At 49.0% G+C, this 13,580-nt stretch overlaps 3 protein-coding genes and 1 long non-coding RNA gene across 5 annotated transcripts; all 4 read left to right on the forward strand.

Annotated features, from left to right (window-relative positions):
* Positions 1 to 839: 839 nt before the first annotated feature.
* On the forward strand, positions 840 to 3,489 carry CG45087 (uncharacterized protein). The gene is made up of 2 exons (NM_001299647.1): positions 840 to 1,142; positions 1,307 to 3,489. Exon 1 carries the CDS (start codon positions 866 to 868, stop codon positions 947 to 949), a length of 84 nt encoding a protein of 27 aa, NP_001286576.1. The 5' UTR covers positions 840 to 865; the 3' UTR covers positions 950 to 1,142; positions 1,307 to 3,489.
* Pepck1 (Phosphoenolpyruvate carboxykinase 1) lies at positions 840 to 3,489 on the forward strand. The gene is made up of 2 exons (NM_079060.3): positions 840 to 1,142; positions 1,307 to 3,489. The coding sequence occupies exons 1-2, from the start codon at positions 1,111 to 1,113 to the stop codon at positions 3,216 to 3,218; spliced, it is 1,944 nt and encodes a 647-aa protein (NP_523784.2). The 5' UTR covers positions 840 to 1,110; the 3' UTR covers positions 3,219 to 3,489.
* A 168-nt stretch (positions 3,490 to 3,657) lies between these two features.
* Rgk2 (Rad, Gem/Kir family member 2) lies at positions 3,658 to 13,042 on the forward strand. 2 transcript variants are annotated; one of them, NM_137498.3, is made up of 7 exons: positions 3,658 to 4,366; positions 7,984 to 8,136; positions 8,193 to 9,325; positions 9,396 to 9,797; positions 9,970 to 10,254; positions 10,330 to 10,430; positions 10,923 to 13,042. In NM_137498.3, the coding sequence occupies exons 2-7, from the start codon at positions 7,994 to 7,996 to the stop codon at positions 11,079 to 11,081; spliced, it is 2,223 nt and encodes a 740-aa protein (NP_611342.1). In that variant the 5' UTR covers positions 3,658 to 4,366; positions 7,984 to 7,993; the 3' UTR covers positions 11,082 to 13,042. The 2 variants fall into 2 exon arrangements, with proteins under 2 accessions (NP_611342.1, NP_001286577.1); NM_001299648.1 differs by having other exon boundaries at positions 4,042 to 4,366; positions 7,987 to 8,136; positions 9,964 to 10,254.
* Positions 5,217 to 6,527, forward strand: lncRNA:CR46271 (long non-coding RNA:CR46271). The gene has a single exon (NR_133131.1). It is a non-coding gene; the product is annotated as a long non-coding RNA:CR46271 (long non-coding RNA).
* Positions 13,043 to 13,580: the final 538 nt, after the last annotated feature.

A 13,580-nucleotide genomic window follows, 5' to 3' on the forward strand; every position in this document is an offset into this window, starting at 1 on the left:
CCATCCGGGCCATGCTATTCTTGGTGCGCCCCCAGAGTCACATGAATGTGAATACTGGCCTCCAAGGCGGCCATGGCCAATTGGGGAGGCCCCCGGCTCATCTGGATGCCGCGAGGGGGGCGGATTAGCATACAAATTTTCCGTCACCGATTCTACAAATAAGCGAAAGTTTTTTTCGATTTGGCAAATGTCCAAAAACGAGAGGCCAACACATGTGGTCAAACAGGCGTAAGTGGGCGGGCGCGTGTGATGTGGCCCACCATTCGATGTTGCACCAATGTAGCTATATTTGTGGCCAATGCAGCTATAGACACATCCAGAATTTACCCAGCTGCAGGGGACAACAACTGCTGTTGCCTCAGCTGTCCGTGAACTGGTTTCTATATTCGCAGCGGCCACATTTGTATCGCATAAAATCATAAATAGAATAATTAAATTAACAGCGCGAAAGTGGCAAATATCAGGGTGTTCAAAATAACAACAAACGCTTATCAATGCAAACGCACTAGAAAACGCTCTCAGCGCCACATGAAAACAACACTCTGCTGTTGCCATGTGGGGACATACCCCATATACGTATCTGTATGCCCATGCCCCCCATTCCGTAGACCCCCCCCCCCCACCCACAACCAACTCATCGTAGCTGCGCCGCCTGTGAAAAACCAAAACAATCGCCGAGCCTCCGCCGGCAGCCAATCAGCTCGTCCGGAGTTTGACCCTCTCACTCGGCGAGGCGATCGTAAAACCCGATTTGCGTGGCGATCGGCCGACTTGTTCTAGTCGCCTCGATGGCCAGGCGTCGCCGGCTGGGTATAAAAGGCCCCGGATCGGAGCAGTTGGCATCAGTTACTCGTGGCCAGAGTAAATGGAAAGATCAAGTGAAAAGCCTACTTTCAGTGGTCTGAAAATCAAGTTGATGTTTGACAAAAAACTGTGGAAGAACATATGAACGCAAAGTCCTCGACAGTAGAACACTAATTGTGATAATTACTCAAATTGTGATAAGCGAATTAAGCAAAGTGCCAAAAACCCTTTCACGCGCAGAAAAATCTAATAAAAATATTCCAAACTTTTTTTCGAGAAAAATTCATAAAAAACAACACAAACAAAATGCCTGAGCTCATTGAACAAAGCAAAATTATGTAAGTATACATTAAAGAGGTCACTCGAAACGCATTCAATGGGGGATTTTAATGGCAATTAATTTTTAATGCAGTCCATTATTTGGGGTCCCACTATCGAAGTCAGTTAATTAAATTGCAATTTTAATAACCCACTTCCCTTTTATCTCTCTCTTTCTCTTTAGCTCCGGCAATGTCTGCGGTCTGCCCCAGTTGCACAAGCTGCGCCAGGACAATTGCGGTCTGTACAGCCACATCCGTGGCATTCCCATCTCCTATGGAAATGTGGATTTGCTGACCACCGGTGTCCGTGCCTTCGTGGAGGAGGGCATCGCCCTCTGCCAGCCCGACCAGGTGCACATCTGCGATGGCAGCGAGCAGGAGAACAAGGTGCTCATCAAGAGCCTCTTGGAGGCTGGCACCATTGTGCCGCTGCCCAAGTACGACAATTGCTGGCTGGCCCGCACCAATCCGGCGGATGTGGCCCGCGTCGAGTCGCGCACTTTCATCTGCACCGAGCGGCGGGAGGAGACGATTCCCACTCCAGTGGAGGGTGTCAAGGGAACCCTGGGCAACTGGATCTCGCCCAGCGACATGGATGCTGCAGTGCAGCAGCGATTCCCCGGCTGCATGAAGGGTCGCACCATGTACGTGGTGCCCTTCAGCATGGGTCCTGTGGGCTCCCCGCTCTCTAAGATCGGAATCGAACTGACGGACTCTGCTTACGTGGTGGCCTCCATGAGGATCATGACACGCATGGGAGCCGCTGTCTTGCGCCAGCTGGCCAAGAAGGAGGAATTCGTCCGCGCCCTACACTCTGTGGGCGCCCCTGCCAACGGACAGGTGGAGCAGCCATCCTGGCCTTGTGATCCCGAACGCACCATCATCCTGCACAAGCCCGCCGAGAACCTTATTGTGTCTTACGGATCGGGCTACGGCGGCAACTCGCTGCTGGGCAAGAAGTGCTTCGCCCTGAGGATTGGCAGCACCATTGCCAAGCAGGAGGGCTGGCTGGCCGAGCACATGTTGATTCTGGGCATCACCGATCCCAAGGGCGAGAAGAAGTACATCACTGCCGCCTTTCCCTCGGCCTGTGGCAAGACCAATCTGGCCATGCTGAATCCCTCGTTGGCCAACTACAAGGTGGAATGCGTGGGCGACGACATTGCGTGGATGAAGTTTGACTCGCAGGGAGTGCTGCGTGCCATCAACCCAGAGAATGGATTCTTTGGTGTGGCTCCAGGAACCTCAATGGAGACCAATCCCATTGCCATGAACACTGTTTTCAAGAACACCATCTTCACGAACGTGGCCTCCACCTCTGATGGCGGTGTGTTCTGGGAGGGCATGGAAAGCAGTCTGGCTCCCAATGTCCAAATCACTGACTGGTTGGGCAAACCCTGGACCAAGGATTCCGGCAAGCCCGCTGCGCATCCCAACTCCCGCTTCTGCACTCCAGCCGCCCAGTGCCCGATTATCGATGAAGCCTGGGAAGATCCGGCGGGAGTGCCCATCTCCGCCATGCTCTTCGGAGGACGTCGTCCCGCCGGAGTGCCCCTAATCTATGAGGCTCGGGACTGGACCCACGGAGTCTTCATTGGAGCAGCCATGAGGAGTGAGGCCACTGCTGCGGCCGAGCACAAGGGCAAGGTGATCATGCACGATCCGTTCGCCATGAGGCCCTTCTTTGGCTACAACTTTGGCGACTACGTGGCCCACTGGCTGAGCATGGAGAAGCGTGGTCAGGTGCCAAAGATCTTCCACGTCAACTGGTTCCGCAAGAGTGCCGAGGGCAAGTTCATGTGGCCCGGATACGGAGAGAACTCCCGTGTGCTGGAATGGATCCTGCGCAGGGTCAATGGCGAATCCTGCTACGTGGACTCGGCCATTGGACACATTCCCGCCGAGGGTGCCCTAAACCTCGATGGCATGAAGGATAAGGTGGACGTGAAGGAGATCTTCTCGCTGCCCAAGGAGTTCTGGTCGCAGGAGGTCAAGGATATTCGCACCTACTTCGAGTCACAGGTGGGCGCCGATCTTCCGGCCAGCATTTACCAGCAGCTGGACGAGCTATCTTCCCGCGTAGACAACCTGTAAGAAGGATCAATGAGGAGAGTCCCATCTACAGCATCTTTACCTGCCCACACACCTGCTCACCCACTGTGCTATCCCGTACTGACCCCATCACCAACCCAATTTGTTAACCTGTCCTAAATACCTGTCCCCAATACCTTATTTAGTCGTTTCTCTAGTTCTTAAGCCGAAGACTTCCAAACTATTTATTATATAAGCAGCCATAAGATTAGCAAGTAGGCCATACAAACAGAGAAAATTAAAAAAAAAATAAAACAACACGATTTTATAACCTACATCCTATATGAGTATTTATTTATCACAAACTTGGATTTTTGAATGTTGTGAACATTCTAAACAGTATATATACAATAGTTAATATACTAATAAATGCTTTATAGCTGCATGATTTATTTATTAACGCTTCAAACAATCAGTTAAATAGATAAACAAGTTTTAATACGTTTTAGGATTTTTAAATGATTGCTAAATAAATTTCAAATGTTATAATTATAAAATGTGACACTTGTAACTAGTCTTGCTCTTGTTTCATAACTAAGACTTTTAATATTTTTCAAAATCCTAATTTATGGTGTTAATTTGCCAAGATTATAGAAATAAATTAAGTTAAATTTTTCCCACTTGCCTTATATAAGATGAAACCGCTAGATGATTTCCCAATCATCTCCTGCAACGGCTATCCACTGCATTCGCTAGCTTTCCTCGGCTCCATTTTCCAGCCCAATGGAAGGCCGCGAAAAGCTCAACAGTCGGAGCTTTTCCAGCACTTCGGATTCACAGGAATCGGGAGCCAGGAAAAAGGCAGCCAAGAATCGGTGGGCACCACAGTTCAGCTCGAGCAGCCGCCGCCGCAGCTTCGACCGGGCGGAAGTTCGTGAGAGCGGCAGTCGCCAGCGGAAACGGAAGTGCAGAAAGCCCCGAGCGGCTGGCCGTGCAAACTGTTGCTCGTCGGTGTGTGTTGTGCTATTTGTGGTGGTGTTTGTGCTAGTGAATGTGATGGTGATGGTGTACCAGTATCGGTGTGCTGATGTTTGTCGCGGTGGCATTGTTGGTGTTGAACAATTAGCCAAGTTGCTATAACAGACCGAATTATCCGACAAATTTGATGAAAATGGTAAACATTAAACTGTAATGCGGCACGCGGAGTAAAAGTGAGTTTCCCTCTGTCTTAGTGGGTGTGTTTAAATGAGCGCGGGATCTGTGTGTGTGTGTGTGTGTTTGTACGGCACTTTGTAAGCTGCGATTTGACATGTTGATTTATGCGCTGCTCTCACTTTGCCCCCGAACGGCAATTGCCCACCCAACCCCGTCCCCTAAGCACCCAGCCCCCAGCTGGGATTACTCGTGTCCTGTGTCTCTTTCAACGGCACTTCGTCCTTTTTGTAAAGACCTCTCCTTCAGCGGCACTTGTTGCGCTCACAGGACATTCGCTTAATTGCTAATCCTCGCGCCCAGACGCGTCTAATTACACGTAAGTTTGCGCCATTTCTGTCTATCTAACGACGTCACTTTGTGCCCACCCGCCGGCCGTTTAAAGTGCAAATTGGCAGGCGCCTGGGGCATCAAATGTGGATTGCGCGCTTGGGTGGCGAGGTGGTGAGGGGGCTGGGGTGTTTGAAAAGCGGCCCGGAGGTCACTTAATATGCCATCAACATGAGATTTGCACAAATGGCCCCGGCCTCAAGAATTATGTGCTGCAATAAAATCGATGCGTGGGCGGAGCTTCGGGACTCAAGTGGCGGCTAATGACCAACTTGCGACGTGACTTTGGCCAGGATTTGTAATTTGCGAACTGACCAGCCCAGAACCAGCAACACCCCCCTTCCACCATCAGCCGTATACATACTCGTACTCCTAGATCTTAAGTGTTTTATGGACTTTCCCTGTTTGTGTTGTGCACACACTCAGTTTATTTTTACAGCAGAGACAGGGGGTGAAAGTGCCCCGTCGGCATGGGTGGCTGGGCCGGAAGGTGGGGACAGTTGGGGTCTGAATAGTAGGCTGGGTGGGTGGTGTTAAGTATGCGTTTAACGGGTGCGGGCTTAATTACAAGCAAAGTTTACCAAAGGGTTGTCCCGAGAACTTCTCTATGACGCGATGGAGGCCTGCAATTTAATGACGGTCCGTGCAGGAAGAGTCATTACTCCGGCCACCTTGTACTCGAATGAGAAATGATGATGGCCAGCCGGAGCACCAAGGGCGCTAAAGGAAGAGCCGCAGACGGAAAACGGAAAGCGAAGAGTAGAAAAGCGGAAAAGCAAAGAGGTGCCAGTGCAGGCGGACCCGAAGCCATAAACCTGATTGAAGCCCAGCCCACGCATTGGCATTTGTATATGCAAATGGGGCTTAACCCCATTCAAATTATCCACACATCGCTCCCTGCCATGCATAAGTTATGGGCTCAGGTAGCGCAACTCGGTTTAAAGTCAATGGAATCCATCAATAATTCCATCTGCTGCCAGAACCAAGGGCTCACATTTCCTTTAGAATTCAGAAATCTGTAGCAATTATTATCTTACACAAGCTTACCTTTTCTCGGCAACCCATCCGGGCATCAGGACCCTGGTGTAATACAATAAGCTGGCCAAAAAATCCCCTCAAGGCCCCCCAACTCGTTGGCCTTTATGCATACACAATTCCGCATTGAAAAAAGCCGATGCGGACCGAACTGCTGAGGACTTGAATGCGCCCAAAAGAGAACGTGAGTGAGAACGACAGATATTCCTATTGATTTGTTGTCTGCAGATTCTCGCAATGGCGAAACCTGTTGGCCAGAGCGAGAAGGAGTGGGTCAGGTGAGCCCTGGACTCTTGGCCACTTTTCCGTCAACATTTTGTTATCATCCTCGAACCATATCCCCCCCTCGATCCATCCCCATTGGTCGGCTGGGTTCGATTCGTTGCGGTGGCAACACGCCATTATATTACGTGAAATGCAAAATACAACGAAAAAAAAAACGATGGGTATACGGAAAAGCGAAGAGCTGGCAGTGGTAGTGAAACAACAAGTTGCCAAACACTTGAATCAATCACTCGAATAATTGATGCCTTGTAAGTGGAATTTACGAAAAGATTGTCCCAAAGATTCAAGGACTTAAGTGAAAACTTTTAAACGACCAACTTTTCACTTCATGAATATGCATTTAAATTTAGTCCAGACAGTCTACGCAAGAGTTAAGTCACTTTGAGTTTTGAGTTCGGCAAACTTCGTCTCATGAAGTAAAAGCATTATAAATAAAACTTCTCACAAGATGAGTACTCTTATATTGAACATAGCAATATGAAATGGGAATATACATTTGTTTTAGGTGTTAAATCGTTGATAAATCACATACAAATATAAAGTTCCAATGAACGGAACTGAGATTTAATCATCAAAAATATGCCGAATTTTATACGGAATGGAGTACTGAGTGGCATAAAACCGCAAAGGTCCGCATCCAACAGGTAAACTACCAGGTATTCGACTATGGTTATTCCGCACTATTTGCTTTCCCTTATGGGCACGTACTCACGCATATGGATATGTGTGTCGTATTCTGTTCGGGTGTGGGTGTCAGGGCTATTTGTACACACGATAGATAATAATGGCCCGCAGGTCGGACGTGAGCCAGCAGTAGAAAGTGGAAATTCGAACGAGCCACGTGTCCCGGGGGCACAGACAAGTGAACGGCCGGGAGCAGCGGCAACTGCAGCATATGCATGCAACAGCAATGAGGCACGGGAGCTGCGAGCTGCCTCATATAAGTGCAGCAATCGCCACGGGATGTTCCGCTATCGTAAAACTAAAGTGCTGGCCAACATAACCCCTATGCGGGGCATGGAAAACCACTTGCCGGCTCAATAGGAGCTAAAGAAATGGCCATCACTTGCCATCTGCCGCCATAATCAAGTCCGAGGGCGCCCCCAAAATGTAGGCAACAGTTCGCGGCTGCAACTCAAACTCGAGGCTGGCAAATCCCATTAGAGGGAACTTTCTTACCGCCCCAAACAACAACATGAAGTTTCCCGCAAGCGGATTGTTGCCAACTTTTGCATAAGTTAGCATCCAGTGGTGTGTGAATGTGCTGACAGCTAGTGGGTGTGGTTGGGTGCCTGGGAGGATGGGAGGATGGGCGGATGGGGGATGTGGAGCGATAATAGGGGCGGCCACTTACGCCACCATCCGATGGAGAACGCACATTTAACAATAATTGCCAGGCCAAATAGAGCACTTCCCCGGGTCTTTATGTCTTCCTGCTCTCTGACCAAAGTCGGAAAATGACTTGCGGCCACAACACTCGTCGCCCTGTTTTTGCTGGCTATTCGGACTTGTGGGCTAGTGGGCGCGGTCTTTATAATGCCCGGCTGCTATGGTCCGCTTTTCATTATTTTGATTAAATACAGATAAAGCCATAAATTATGTTTACTTTGTGCTCGTTTGGGCAATGCCCCGGACGGCCAGGACGCACTTTTGTGTGTGTGCATGATGAGGATGAGTAATGGCCCATGATATTTACACATGAGTTGGCCATCAGCGAGTCGTTACCATCTCATCTACCCATCTCATCTCATCCTGCCACATGAACAGGGATAAATTGATTTACTTTGAACATATTTTACGCCAATTCTTAAGAATAGAGCAATCACTATCTTAATAAATTGCTAGTAATATGTTGAAAAAAAGAGTTATTATAGGTAATCATGGGGTTCTGCATTATGTTAGGTATTTTTGATTGTGCTTAGATTTTACTCTTAGTGCACTGAGTAATTCATGTTTAACCATCCAGTAGTCGTGAAATGGCCCAGCAACAGCGCAGCTGGGACGAGGGAGCTGTCGGTGGAGGATCCTATGGCCATCCCCACTCCTCGCACCACAAAGTACCTGCTCGCGCTGCCAGCAATCCGCTGCCCTGCAAAGGAGCCACTCCCAAGCTGCCCAGGTAAGATTCCAAATTAGATCTGGACAAGTTATATTGGGATTCGACACCCCTAACAGGCAATACCATGGAGGTCCGACGTCGAGCTATAACTATGGAGGATATGATACCCCGAGGAGTCCCAAGATCACCACCACCTTTGCCCAAGACAGTTGTGATGATGTCAGTAGCTCCACGCCCAGCTCCTATTATCAGACGCCCCCATCGGGATCGATAGATGATTCGGCATCTCTGCTCAGTGGACGCACCACTGCCCGCAGTCCCAAGTCGCAGTGCCAGTTCGTCTTTGATGCAGTGAGTCCCAGTCACGGAAGGAAGTTCGAGTACTACGAACCGATCTCGCCAGACGATGGAGCTCTCTACTATGATCCACCCAGTTCGCCACGTCGACAGGGTTCCAAAAAGTTAATGAGAACAAAGACCCCACTGGATCCCGTTCCCCAATTGACTACGACAGGCGTGGATGAGAGCATGGCGGTGGCTATGGCCATGGGCGGAGCAGGAGGTGGAGGTTACGCCCAAGGAGGACCAAACAAGCGGCAGAGAGATGAGTGGGAACTACCGGTGATCAGCAAGATCGAGGCGAGAAACCTAAGTGCGGCTGCAGGATCAAGCTCGGCTGGAGGAAGTTATTATGGCTTGAAGCGCGACTCCTGCGTCACAGACTGCACGCAGCTGTCTATGGAATCCGGCGAGACGGGTACCCAGCATACCAATAGCACCATGGTGACCCACACCACCACCAGCTTTAGCTTTACGGAGCCGGAAATGGAGCAAGAGGCTGGACAGCCGCAATTACGGCGCCAACGTCGCCATGCCATCAACATCACCTCCAATCCCGGCTACCAGGTGCTCCACAGCTCCCACTCCACGCTGGATCGTACCTGTTCCGATAGCGTGGTCTCACTTCGCTACCGCAAATCCACCAGTGACCTGACCCAAGATGCTGAACACGAGCTAAGTGGCTGCAAGCCCAACAAGCCGAAGGCCCATGTGGAGCATAAACCGCGACGCCGGGGCAGCTCCAAAGGTGGACTGGCCTACTTGGCCAGCCGGCGAAGTTCCCGTGAGTCGATGAAGAGCGCCTGCTCCAATGCCTCCATCGTTTCCAACGACGATGTTGGACCACTGGCCTTCCAGAGTTCGAATCGCGGTCGCCAGCGTAGAACATCGAACTTTCTCGAGTTGCCAGGTGAGAATGATTTTGTTTTTCATTGTCTGTCTATGATTATTCTTAATTTTCTTTTTTTTCCTCGTCTCAGTTCCCGACCATGTGCGTCCGCGAGTCTGTTCCCTTCCAGAGCGACCGTACAATCCGCGTGCCAGTGATGACCTGTACCGCCTGCGTCACTTCTCCATCAGCAAGGGCAACGTGGTTAACTGTGGCGACTCGATAATCTCGCGGAGATCGCGAAGCAACACCAGCGTCAACTCGACAAACAGCCGGGCCAGCGAACGTTCCCCATTCGAGGGCAGCTGTTGCGGAGCGGGCTATGCCAATGTGGATTCGCTGCCGGCAACACCGGATGACTCGGAGAATTTGGATCCACCTCCGCCCGCCCGCTACCGCGTCGTGATGCTGGGCGATGCCGGCGTGGGCAAGACGGCGCTGGTCAATCAGTTCATGACGTCGGAGTACATGCACACCTATGACGCCAGCCTGGGTAAGTTGTATGCCAAAGTGGGTCCGGGTTATGGTCCGGGTACCTCGGGGACGATCCGCAGAGCGCAGTGAGTAGCCGAGTGACCCCTAGCTGGAACCTATGTGTGTACCTGACCCCTAGCTTCCCGGCTGCCACTGTCGTCTTTAGAGTTTAATTCTGATTTGAGTTTTAGACGACGAGTTCGGCGAGAAGACGGTGAGCGTGCTGCTGGACGATGAGGAGTCGGACATGGTCTTCATCGACCATCCAAGCGTTGAGATGAGCGTGGAGAACTCCCTATCCACATATGAGCCACATGGCTGCGTCGTGGTCTTCTCGGTGGTGGATCGCAGCTCCTTCCGCGTGGCCGAGGAAATCATAAATTACCTGTGGCAGGAGAACTACACCAAGGACAAGGCTGTCATACTGGTGGGCAACAAGGCGGATCTGGCCCGCGCCCGGCTTATCACATCACAGGGTAAGTCCGGGGGGTCTTAATTATGATGGCTTGATTTCATTTCATTATTCCCCAATTCACTCTTGCTTCCCCAAGAGGGCAAAGCGCTGGCCGCCTCACGCGATGCCAAATTTATTGAGACGTCTAGCGGCATACAGCACAACGTCGATGAGCTGCTCGTCGGCATATTGAAGCAGGTGAGTCGGAGGTGAAAAGCTAGGACAAGCGGACCATTGGGGGGCAGAGAGGAAGTGGGGCAGTGGGGCTGCGGTCGTTGGGGCAAGGTGCCAACCACACGCAACCCACCGATGCATGGCGAAATTGTGCAGGAAATGGAGTTAAATGGATTTACCACGCTGCTGCGGGTTGGGTTGGTTTTCGGGTTGGGTTACTGCTTCCGGATCGGCTCACTAATTAATGAAAATGGTGCGGTAAGCGGGACCGAAGGAAACTTGGTCAGCAAACTTGATTAGGTGATTGGGTATTGTTACTTAACTCGGAGTAAGATATTTCCGATACTGGTAGACAAGGTTGTATATAAAAAATAATAAAGGGATGTCTTGATTACACATAAAATACATTTTGACATTTGAAAACTTAATCTAAGGTCTACAAATATTGCTGTTTTGAGGAAGATGCCTTTAAGAATATTTCTTTATACCATTTTTCATTCTTACACTATAAAACAGATGCGGCTGAAAGAGAAGCGGGAGAAAAAGGCCACCGCCTCGAAGATGAAGACTTCCCGCACCCACATATCGCTGCACTTGGCCAAGGAACTGCTGCAGAAGATCTGCCTCAGCGACATCTCCAAGTCGAAGAGCTGCGAGAATCTGCATGTGCTATAAAGATATCCCCCAGGCAAAACCCAATCACATGTGCTGAGCCAACCTCGATGTCTTCGTTTTATCGCCCGGCATTCCTGGGCCAAAATTATGCCACAAAACTGTATACAAAAGCGAATTTTTATCAAAAGCGGCTGCGGGGCGAAATATTCCAAATGCCATTCAGATGGGACCGCAGAAAACGGGCGGAGGGATGTGTTCATCTCCTTTGTTGGGCTCCGTATATTAAAAGTTTAATGCCGGGTCTTGCTTTTCAGCAAGTCATTGGCTGTGGTCAGGCCTCCAGATTCGGCGATAGTCGGCTTGTTTATGGCGGATGTTTTGGATTGGCTTATCGCAGCCAGACGCTCCTCCAACTTGGGTGCCGAAGGTCACGATTGATAAGCCCCGATCCAATGATCCATTGATCCAACGAGGCGTGTGTGGCCTCCAAGTGGGCGAGGCCATAGAACTATTTATTTATAGGTGTACTTTTTAATGCGTACTTGCATATACATACATATATGTGTTCCAATGCGAATAACTTCAATTCCAATAATGCGCTGTCAATTGAAACGCTTGAGGAGCAGTTCCCAAAGGACGAGAGAAACTTTATAGATGTTGATTTATGTATACACATAGTGGCCATAAGCAGCATATACATATACACGTGACCTCTATCGGATAAGTATATTGTCTAGGCTAGGGTTACTAAACTAAACGCTCCACCTGCTTCGCAAAAAAAATTCTTCCAATTGACGAATATCTCATATCGGAATGACTGTTGAATGTTGACTGTTGTTAATCTAAGCCAAACAAAAAACAAAACAAAAAACATAAAAACAAAGCAAAACTAAAGAGAATACCATTTAATCAAAGTACTTCACTCAGACGTTACTACGAGTATATTGATGTGTATCTTTACGTGTACCTATATTATACATTATATATATATATTTAGAGATAGATACATATACACATATATTTACGACCGTGCTCGGATGGAACTTCTAACACTTCTGAACTCATACGCTTATATTTGAAAAATACCTTTTACAAAATGCGAAAGGCAAGCAAAACCAAACGTATCTCTAACTATTTTCATACGCAAACTTACACATTAAAGGGGGAACGCGAGGATCCGAACGGGAGTGGGATTGAAGGCCTGGCCACCGGGCTCGTCCAAAGTCGAGCACTCGACAGCTGTGCACTCATGTTTGCTCTACCCCTTTCCTTTCGCTTCACATCCTTCACGTCCGCCTTTCTGTCGAGTGCACTTTATCATTTTTAACATTTAGCAAACAAAACAGAAAGTTGCTCCGGCGAAAGTTTTAATTTGCAACGCTACGCAACGCAATGCAAAAAGCCTGGCTGGCTGGCGAAAATTCAAATATTTCGCAGCCGCACTGTGGCAATCTGCATCGCGCATACGCCGCGTGGTCCGCAGTCGGGACTAAATTGATTTGCTAATCAAATTGCTGAGGAATCCACAATCGAATCAAAGCCAGCTATGAACTCCCACCGAATTTATTGTGAAATGTCATTTAAAAACGATGAAATTGTACCGCTACCACTTAACCATGACAATTGGCTTAAAGCGTAGCTATAAAGATATCCAAGAAAAACCCTATATATATATATATATATAAAAATATATATGTATGTGTGTATGTGTAAAGATCGATGTATATTTATATTTTTCCAAACAAAGACAAAGCAAAGCAGCGCTGTACAACTGAAGGGAACCCTCAACTGAGAATCATTTTTGTGTTGCATAGTATAATCCACAATTGTACGCTTTTGCCCGTCACCGAGATGAGGCTGCAGAAAAGCAAATTAATTAGAGTACACGAAGATAAAATCCGATTACTTGTTTGGTGTATCAAACTTTCCTTCACCTCCAACTCCGCCTTCCTAACCATCCTGTCTCCCCTCACCACGACTCGATCTCTTCATTCGATAAATAAAGGACAAGGACGCTCTGTAACTAACTTGTGTTTCCTTTGCAGGGGTCAGGGGTCACGGGGTGCAGCCGCAAATTCAATGCCAACTGATGCGACTGGTCCCGAAGTCCTGTCCTTCTCAGATCTCAGCTGTTGCGCACTTGTGGTTCATTATAGCGGGGGCAGCACGCGGGTGGAAATGTGTTAAGTGCTTGTTGTCAATCGCACCCGAAACTTGGCCGGATTTCACGCTCCTGCGACCCGAAACACTCCGACACAATATTGGTTTTTCCGAGAATCGGAGAATCAATCGGCAGTCGCTGGATGGCCGTAATTAACTTACGAAGATGTCGGTCGGAGATGCTGAAAAGTTGACAATCCGGCTCTGATTGATGGCCCAAAATCAGAGGACTCGCATTCCTGACAATGCCATGGCAACGAACCTCTCTCCCAGAGATTTATCGGCGAAACTTTGACGGCTCACCAACCCCGCCACCTGATAGGTCTCATAATTTTAATGAGCTTATTTTATTACATTTAACGCACCGAGGAGCTGACGCCCGGAGATCATCATGCAAAT

This window comes from Drosophila melanogaster, chromosome 2R (genome assembly GCF_000001215.4).
Source record: "Drosophila melanogaster chromosome 2R".
Taxonomy (NCBI): domain Eukaryota; kingdom Metazoa; phylum Arthropoda; class Insecta; order Diptera; family Drosophilidae; genus Drosophila; species Drosophila melanogaster.